Here is a 10,443-nt window from a genome sequence, read left to right as displayed (position 1 = left end):
TTCATTTATTTAAACAGGTCTATATTTGAACACCAGTATACCATACTCATTACACTTTCATGCACTGTAAAATGCTTTTTTAAACCTCAAAGATCACAAACATTATATGTAGACAGCCTAAATGAAACTATTGCTTCTCTAGTGGTGAATTTGGCACAGGATGAAGCTGAGTTCTGCTTAAAACAGTTCGCTAAGAGACAGACGCCAAGGGCTGCCATCACATAATACAGACTAGTTTAATAGGCTACAGTAATAAAACATGAATCTTGTTACTTTATTTGTTTAAATAGCTTCTTTATGTGAACATTTTAAGAAAAACGTCAGTTGTGACCTCTCAGCATGTGAAGATGACATAGCAGAAGTAGGCATTGATGGGAGTTTTGTGGTCTTTTGGCTTTGTCAGTGTGAATGTGCTGACACTGATGTGTGGCTTCTGAAAGAGGTAAATCTTATTGCCAAACTACTCATTGTAGTTGATATTGTTAGCAGGCAAGACTATATACCTTTCTGCAGACAGAATGCAAACAAAATTTAAGTGGTGTGTAACACTAATTTAAAAATTATTTTTATTAATAGGCTACTTTAGATGCCTCAAAAGGTTAAATGCAGGCAAACCTAGTGCACATGTATAGTGTGAAAAATAAAAGCTAAACATCAACTGCAGTATTTCCATTGCGTGACTGGGATTCATTCTGGAGTGTGATCTATGGTAACACTGCAAAGTTCTATTTCTACCACTGTTGTAATGGTGCTGCATTATGGATTTCATGGATGGAGACTTTAGCAATGGATCTTTTCACACTGTTTGAATTACTGCAAGTTCAGAGAGGAAGGGGAAATGGTCTGTCCATCATATACACTATTGCTTTGTACTAATTCAAAACCGAAAATGTCAATTTATTATTATTATTATTGTTGTTGTTGTTGTTGTTGTTGTTGTTGTTGTTGTTATGCTTTAGTTGAAGAGGATGTAGCTACTGCAATTGGTAATATAACTGAACAAATGAGTATGACACACAGTCTGCTTATTTAGGTTAGCCACCCTGTTATGACTGCTACAAACGAAGATTGATTTAACCTGGATAAAAGGACCTGGGATTTTAAGCAGAGACACGCACAGTCTCAACCTTTCACTTACACAAATTGTTCTGCTCTGGAGTGTACCACTGCTTCAAAAAAGACAATGATTTTCCTGAAAAAAAGACATTCTCTCGACCTTTAGAGTCTTTCTGATGGGGTTGTGGGGACCTGCCAGGCGGCAGCCTGGCGGAGGACTGGAGGCTAGTTCCTCCTGAGTGGGTGCCACATGGAGACAGGTTTGCGCAGCGTTGCCAGCATCTGGTTCCAATGACTGATGCCCATCCCGCTGGCCTCCGGTCCAATGATCACATGACCTACGTTCTCGCCACGGCCGTCTTCTGTGTTCTCAGCCACCGTGACTCTAAGAGAGAGGTCCTGCACCCAGAACGTAAATATTACATATGCATTCTCTCAAATCTCAATAAAATACTTATACTGGCATGTAATCGTAATGTTTACAATCTTGGTTTCCTTTGCTTTAAAAAAAGTTACAAGTACTAAATGTTGCAAGTTATCTCTAAAATAGCTAGAGATCTGCTTTATAAGTGTTCATAAATGCAAGGTGTACTGTGAGACATGCAAACTGTGGCTTTCACTTTCTCCCACAAACCAAACCTATAGATTCCTTAAAAATGTGTTACTACTAGTGTGCCTCAGGTAAGCTGTGCTCTAGAAACAATAACACTTGACTGGTAACTAAGTCTGACTTAAAAATTCCATTAATGTACAAGAGTGTAACTAAGAATATCATTCAAAGTCAGTGCTACCTTTTAAAATCCTTCGCTTTCCAGGGAAGGTGCATTGAGCTCATTTACAAGCCCTCGCTTGGGAACGGAGATTCAATGACAAGGGACACTATTTGTAGGTGTAGTCACACTAAGAACTAATACTACTTCTACCACTAATCCACTAATCACTGGACTGCTTATTGCCCCTCTGAAGAGCTACTTCAAGACAGATGGCAAATTGATTCCTTTATAATTTCTAATGTGTTTGAGTGATTCTTATCCATAGCTGATTACCAGTGTCGCTTTGTAAAAACACTTGCTAAGTGCATTACCTGTAGCACGATGGCAGGCACAGAGAATATCATAGCCTCATTGAAAATAGGATTAGTGTCATCTCTTTTTATAGATGTTTTCTTCTTACTGATCTTCCTGCCATCTTGGAGGAGGTAAACCTTCACAAATGGATCTGTTCAACACAAAGTGTGTGTTTGGCAGCACAGAAGGAAGACGAGAGGTGAGAACAGTTTGGGCTCTCTGGGAACCAGACTACCAGGCACTAGGAGCTAGGCTCTGCACTGACCTGCTGTGGATTTGCCATTAGTCCACACCAGGTTCTTTGCTTTTGCTACGACCACCGTGAGACGCTCTGCAGTTGGCAGGTAGCTGAGGGAAAGCAGAATCTCCCCCACAGCATCTACAGCCTGTATACAGCCAGTACACACCAAAGACACAACACACAATATGCACATAATTGTTTCCCTTGAGATAATGTGTTACAGTTACCAATCATTCTAATTAAAACACACACACACGTTTTAAACTGATAGCTAACCATACATATGTGTGTGTGTGCGCATGTGCGTGCGTTTGCGTCTGTGCGTGCGTGTGTGTGTGTGTGTGTGTGTAAATAATATAAAAGTAAGTTTATTATTGGTGAAAATGCCCTGAAATGGCTTGGGATAATTTCTGTGCTTCTTGAAAAGATCTACATTTGATCTCCACTGTTTGGACAGATAGCAGGAGTTCATTCCATTGTCTTGATGCAAGTACAAAAAAATATCCTCCTGTCTCTTGAGGGCTTGTAGTTCAAGATGTATTCTAGTTGTGGCACAAAGGTTGTGAGATATGGTACAGTGTGAGACAAGTGCTTTCAAATAGAAAGGGGCAGGTCCATTTTTGGCTCTGAAGGCAAGCATCAGGGTTTTAAATCTGATGCATGCAATGACAGGAAGAAATTGGAGAGAATGCAGCAGTGGAATGAAGGGTGTGAATTTAGGAAGATGGAATGTGAGTTGTACAACTGAATTCTGCATCAGCTTTCAGGGTCTAGTGGAGTGTGCAGGGAGGCCTCCTGCAGAAGTCCAGTCTTGAGATGATGAGGAACTGGACAAGCAACTGATAGCCAAATGTTCAAGGTGTTATATATGATAAATCTGCATGTCTGGGTCATGTTGGTAAAATGGTCAGAGAATGATAGCTGTTTGTCTAGAACTACACGCAGGTAGGGGGTAATAAATGAGAGCATGGGGACAATCTCCCAGATAAAGATTAACCCGAGCATTCGTAATGAGGCCTTGAGTGATTCCTTCCCAAAGCGCTCTTTAGTCTAGGAGCTTAATTGATGAAGCTGGGCTTCAGTGAGATAACATGTCATATCAGGACTGTATAATCTGTCAATAATAATCAAGGCTGTAATGACTGTAATGACCAGTAATTGTTTCAGCGTTTTAATGAGTGTTGAAGAAGGCAAAATGTCCTTTGCAATTCACACCCAAAAGAGGTAGATAATGCAAAGGTCCTCAGTCAAGGTCTCAGGAACCCAACCCAGACCAGAATTCCATTTCAACACACCTTGCGGAGATAAGCAAAGGCATGGTGCCCTTGATCATACTCATTGACGCTGGGGAACTAGACCACAGCAGCATGGACTGGTTAGTGAAGACTGGGCCAAGCGTGTAAGGGCTCAGGTGTGTGTGCTCAAGTTTTCGGGGCTCAGGACCTTGTTGACATCCTGCAGATAGAGCCATGCATCGAAGGGCCGGATGGACAGGTCCAGGTCAGACAGCTTCAGCTCAGCCACCCCTACGCTGATGTTCCTCTCATCTGAGTCCACCCCGAATGCCGAGAACCGCAGACTGTTCTCCTCCAGAGCCGCCACGTCCAGTGGCACGGAGAAGCACTCCTCAAACAGCACTGTGAAGGCGCTGCTCTGGATCTGCAAGAGAGATCTTTGTGTTAAGTCCTTTGTGTTAAACCCACCTATGGGCTACACTCTGATAAAAAGTAATACAAGTAAGAGTGACCCATTGAAATTTTACTGCTGAAAGACAGACTAAGTTCCTCCATTTAAGATACAGTTCATTTAACCACCGTTAAAGACCAAGAACAAGATTCTCTCAGTTTATATTAAACTGGGTTTGATAGCACAGTGTTTCTGCAAATTGTTTTTTTTCTGTTATGTAATGTAAATGCATAAAATGTATTGGAGCAACAGTTATTCTATGGGAAACTACCTCTTAAAACCTAAAAACCTTTGCAGTTTTTCTTTTGGCTGAGCACATAGTTAATGGACTTGTCTACCTTGGCATAGTGGCTTCCAATTTACAGGCTAAGCACAAAAAAACAAAAGTAAGTGAACTGGATCATGTTGTGGGTCATCAGTGGCAAAGGCAGCTGTGCTGCTCTCAGCACCAAGGCTAAGAGTCGCTGAAGTGTCAGATCCTTCTCCACCGTGTCACCAGAGCTGAAGTGGTACTGGGACTGCATCCTGTAGCCAGGTGCCAAAGGGGCGCAATAGGGGCTGCTCACCTGTGTGACGCCCACGTTCACCTCATCGGGCAGAAGGGTGACGGTGACGTAGCAGCCAGGGAAGCTCTCCTCTTCCCTCTCCAGGAGGTCCTTACCCTGGTGCAGAGTGATGTGCAGTAGGGAGGCACGTGCATCCAGCTCCAAAGACACCTCCAGCTGGCCCACAGTGAAGTCATGGCCAAACGTGTGGGCGATGGAGGAGATGGAGCACAGTGACTCACTGGAGAGCGATCGGCTCAGGCTGCCGCCAGCCTCCAGCTCGCGGCTCATCAGCTCCAGTGTCCCGAGCTCCCGAAAGCCATCAGGAGTGTCTGCCAGTTGCAGACTGGGCTTGCGGCTTGCCGTTGATGCCCTCCGGTGGTTGGAGGCTGCAACGCACTGTGCAGGAGGGCAGATGATGAAAGTATGTATGATCTCCATGATTTTGGGGTGGAGTATTACTGCTCGGTGGCATAAAGGAGTAATGTTCTCACCTTCTGCCTGACTTCAGAGTAGGAGGTGCCATATTTTTCCTGCAGGTACCGGTAGTCAAAGTTAGGGTAGGGGGAGGGGGCAGGAAAGGAGCCAGACTTCCAGAGCTTCCACAAGTTTACTCCCACCACACCCAGCAGGACCAGAAACCCCAAGACATACACGCCCACCTCCCAGGCAGGTGGATCACGGACCACTGACAGTCACACAGACACATACACAGACACACAAGCAATTATCTGTGAACATTTCAGAGGACAGTAGATGTCAATACTTGTCTTAAGTTTAAGTTGCTGAAGTCTGTCTCTCTCACCACTGAGATGGTAGTCAGAGATGTCCCGTCCATGTGTAGAGGACATGGTCCTGCCACCTGTAAAGAAAGCAGAAACAGAAATCAGTCACAGAAAGAAAGAAGAAAGAGGAACACTCTCTGAAGAACTTTATCTGAAAGAACATTATCTGAACACTCAGTTTTACCTCTGAGAGCAGAAGCAAGAGACAGACACAGCATATGAACAGCATTTAAAAAAAAAAAACAGAAAGATTCAGTCAGAGCACCTTTGCTTTCATTTCAATTTTAGGTTTTTAGGTGTCAATGCTCAAGACAGTCTGTGCAGAAGACAGGAAAAACACTTTAGAATGTATAATACTATATTAGCAGAGAAGCATGGAGGTGTGTTTGTGCAATCCTGTGAGAGTTTGAGAATGAGTGAGAACGGTATGAGTCACCCCTCTCTCCCCTGGCAGAGAAGCAGATATTATACTAATGAGAGAAGAGGGGCACAGGAGCACACTGAGGCAGATGAAAGACCCCTGAGTTCTGGGAAGAGGAGTATAAAGGCAATCCAGCCTGGTACTGCCACACATTGACAGCAGCTCAGTCTACTCGCCCACTCACTGCTCACAAATACACACACATGCAAACACACAAGCACACACACTTTCTCATCTCGCTCTTTCGCTATATTCTTTTTATGAAATATTGAAGAGAATACCCAGACCGTATTCTTCAGCACTGATATCAGCACTGAATATAATCAGTCCTTATGTAAGGGTATTTCCCAGTTCCAAAAGCTTAGCAATTCTTTTGGACTTATATGAATCCCATGAAATCTGGATTCAGATTCAGATATATAGAGTAAATTGTATGGTGTTTTTATCACTGTAGTACAAATCCTTTTGTGAAATGAATTTGTAGTGATTTGATTCAGCCCTTAAATAAATTAAATCATATATGTTCTGCCTGGTTGTCCACAGCAGTCTATACAGGACAATGTTGCACCCATCACTCTTCTAACCCTGTTAATACTGATGGTATGTGTCAGGATTCTTCTCCATCTTTTGTATTCTCCAAATACAAAAAAAGCCTCTTGATGCAGTTCAAATGTCACATCAGAGAATTTGCTTACTAAAATCAACCATGCAAACAATGTGATCCTTTTAAATACTGGAGTTCCAATTGTTTGTTTTTACACAGGGCACTGCAGCAAACACTTACTTAATTCAGTATTAGCATTTATTCTATTTCAAAAACTGAAGTCTGAAGCTCAAATGTTCTGATCTTTTTTCAGAGGTCTCACCCCTTACTGGTGTCTATAAACCTGCAGCCTTACACTTGCACAGCAGCTTTTCAGCAGTTACTCACGTCATTATTTCACTCTCCTGATTTTTTTATAACCAATACAGCATTTTTACATTGTCAAGTTTTAGGGGGTTGTGTGCATTTAGGCAGGGCTTCATTCATCTTGTCATCATTTGCAAAATTCCATAAATCAAGATTCTTACTGATTGCAAAATAATTATTACATGTGGTGTGTAATGAAACTTTTTACTTAGATTCATTCCGAGTCTTGCATACTGTACTGAACAGCAATGAAACATTATATTCACTTTTAAGGTTTACATTCATGTTAATACATATCCTTTTATGCTTCTTTAAGAGACTAATGGTGTAATAAAGGTAATAATGGTAATAATAAATAATAATAATGGTAATAATAAATGTGATGTATAGTTTTACAATTACAGAGGGTCAGATGTGTTGTGCATTTAAATCAGAGACTGAATAGTATATGTCCTAACCGATAAATGCTGGAACTGTGACTGTAATCCAGGTTTTGTAGGATCAGTCAAGGCATGGCTGTGATACCCAGGTTATAGCCGGTCCTTCAAGTATTCATACTTCAAGTATTCAGTACTGGCAACAAACAGGAGGAGTTCTAATAATGATACGGGCTGTACGTGAGTGTTAGATAGCTCTGGGAAATGGGGCCCGACTTTGTGCATGTATGAGTTAGAGAAAGAGAGAGGCAGAGAGAGAAACAAAGAGACAGACAGACAGAGAGTACTGTTGGAGAAAATGTGTGTGACAGGGAGGTGTGAGAGGTTGAGAAAATGCACATAAAAGCACTTGGATATGAACACCAAAGTTATGATTGAATCAGAGTGATCATATGACAAAATGATCAAATTACAGTGTCAGCTCTGCAGTGGAGCAATGAAATATTTCACACTCTCCACACTGCTCCATATACTGTGTGTATGTGTGTGTGAGTACACACACTCTTTTTACAGTGTTCTATCTGATGATCCTCAGGATTTCTTTTTATGATAAGGAAAAGCTGCTTCTACCATTCCTCTTTGTATTTCTGTTTATACTGATGCTGTCAGAATTCTTCTCTATCCTCTCTGAAAATATAAAGCACAGTTCCTCAATTCAGCTCAAATGTCACATCGGAGAATTGACAATGCAACTGATCCTTGTCAATACAAAAGACAGTCCTTTGGTATGGCTTAATCACAGCTTGTAGAGATCACAGGAACACAGATGGAGCCCCCCCCCCCCACACACACACACATGCACACGCACATGCACACTGCACACTCAGTGTGCAGAGACTGCTGGGAAAATTTATTTTATATAACAAACAGATTATCCCGATAAAATGATATAATTATTATCTTGTGTGAGTGTGAGCATGCATGGTAATGTAAGAAATGCTTCACATACTGCATGTATGCGTGTGTTAACGGTAATGTGTCTTTCTTTTCAATCCAAAGTTACAGCAACCCATCTTCAAATAGCAACTTCAAAAGCAAATCAGAACAGTGAGGACTGTCACTCAGCTGCTAGAGCCACTACAGGTGGAAAAGCACCGTACTCCTAGGGGAAAGAAAACACAGTGATTTGCTCGTGCCAATAAAGCAGCTTCAAACTTTGATGAATCTGAACTTAATGGAGGGAGAGAGACGCAGGCTGCCTTTGCTGAGGAGAAATGAAAATGTGCACTTCCTTTTATTGGTCATCCATTGAAAAACAGTAGTGATCAATAATAACAGTCTGGCCCTGGCAGTGGGAGAGGAGCAAAAGAGGTGCACTGTCAGCTCATTGCAGTGAAGGGGTAAGGCCAACAAGCACACACACTCATAAATCAGTTGTGCTTTTAATCTCTCCAATGAGTCATGATAGCATTAACTGCACTGTGGCCGAGTACACGCACTTCATCAAAGCGCACTCACACACTACATGGTGGAAGAGCAGGGGTATGCCATAAACACCAGCTCGCATACACACACACACACACACACGCAGTTGTGTCTAAGGAGGGATGCACATGCATTGTGACCAAGTTATTATCAAAAAGACTCAAACTGAAAAAATCTGAGGCTCTGATACAGAACGCTGCAGCAATTGTTGTTACAGGACTTTCCTGCCTGGCAAACACACATATAGACAGGCATATGTGTATGTACACATACACACACACACACACACACACACACACACACACACACATTCTCTCTCACTCGCTCTCTCTCTTAGCCAGGCTGCCAGAATGACACTTGGAGAAGAGGCTGAAAACTTTAGCACAAGCTCCCACTCACAGTGATTAAAAACAGCTTGTGTGGGCTTCTCTTCCCCTCAGTCCAGGAAGCAGGGTGGCACTAATGGTGCTCCTACTACCCAGGTACACACTGGGTCTACTTCTGTAGCCATGCTGGCCCAGAGCTGGGACACATCCTTAATAAAGAGGCTTAAACAAAGACTCTGTGGTGCTGGTGTGTAGGTGTTAAACAATGAGTGCCTGGCTGAAGACCTCCCCTCCAGCAAACAGTAATATAGCACTGGACACAGAGCACTGGGATGCAACCTGGTGGTGATCATGACAACTTTGTCAGCTGGAGTATGGCTGTCATCAAGGAGCAGTGCAAATATCCCACTTATAACATCAACATGAATCTAAAAAGCAGATATCAACACGGCCAATATAAGTTAGCCTTGAGATACTGTAACCAATCACACGGACTCATTCTGATCTCTCCCTGGGGACTCTTACTGCTGATCTGAGTCTGAGCTGTCTGTGTCTGGTTAAAAGCAAAACAGAGCACGTGTTATTAAACATATCCAGATATAAATTCTGCAGTTGTTGTTGTTGTTTTCTTGGACCTATTGATCGGTGACGCCACGGGCCACTCAGTCCCTGCGCATGGTTCTGAATGGACAGCTCCCGCTGGTCCTCATAAGGCACCCACTAGGTAAACCGCACGACCGAATGCTGCGTGTGCCCGAATCCTCCTGTACACTTTTCGGAGGTGGGGGACCTGAAAAGGATAGGCCTCAGCGAACCATGTCATGTGCGTAATCATGTGTGCAATAAAATGTAAAAATCTTACTCATTTTCAATTTCTATTTGGACTGTGCATGTTTGGAGGATGCACTCTATATATGCTAATCCCCATTTACGACTAAAACTAATTTAAAAAGATACGCGAAATAATATTAGAAAAAGGGTAAAGGCATAATGAGCTCGAGTTAATCTAAAAGACGTATTATATTGCAGGCAAGACTCTTATAATCACCACACTATTCTATCAGGCGTTCGGACCTAGGTAGGCTATATAAGGAATGGCGGTTGAGCGCCTACCTTGGAGTTTCTTTTTGGTGCAACGAAGGGGGGAAACTCCGGTCTCCCTTCTCCAGCTCTCACGCGCCTCTCTCCATCAAAAGGTTCAAGTACTTGTTACAGCGGAATATAGAGATTCACTGTGACTGGGAATGCATCAGTTTAAGGAAGGCATTCTCGACGTTGCGAGAGTCACTCGAAAGACGGCGTTTTCCGCTGCATGCGAGCCGAGGTCCTGTGAAGACGCGGCACAGAGCAGCAGTGAGAGTGAGCGCTCGCCCAGAATGCAGGAGTCCCACCCCTGCAATGCAACTTCCAGCGCTCCGCCACAATACCTCGCCGCTCTCATACAGCAGGGTTATTTCTCGCCACTCTATCAGTGATGTGAAATCACGAAGTTTAAATCGTGCAGATACGATGGGCGGGAACCGCCTTAACCGGACTTGCAATCA

General features: G+C 43.0%; 1 protein-coding gene across 1 annotated transcript; it reads right to left on the bottom strand.

The window, feature by feature from the left end:
• Positions 1-4: 4 nt before the first annotated feature.
• Positions 5-10,349, bottom strand: syt12 (synaptotagmin XII). The gene is made up of 8 exons (XM_027004034.2): positions 10,013-10,349; positions 5,401-5,457; positions 5,090-5,283; positions 4,617-4,994; positions 3,808-4,023; positions 2,389-2,509; positions 2,141-2,274; positions 5-1,455 (listed from the first exon to the last, which is right to left on the bottom strand). Exons 2-8 carry the CDS (start codon positions 5,444-5,446, stop codon positions 1,282-1,284), a joined length of 1,263 nt encoding a protein of 420 aa, XP_026859835.2. The 5' UTR covers positions 5,447-5,457; positions 10,013-10,349; the 3' UTR covers positions 5-1,281.
• Between the last annotated feature and the right edge of the window lie 94 nt (positions 10,350-10,443).

Source organism: Electrophorus electricus, chromosome 2 (genome assembly GCF_013358815.1).
Source record: "Electrophorus electricus isolate fEleEle1 chromosome 2, fEleEle1.pri, whole genome shotgun sequence".
Taxonomy (NCBI): Eukaryota; Metazoa; Chordata; class Actinopteri; order Gymnotiformes; family Gymnotidae; genus Electrophorus; species Electrophorus electricus.
This window is presented reverse-complemented; position numbering and strand designations above follow the sequence as displayed.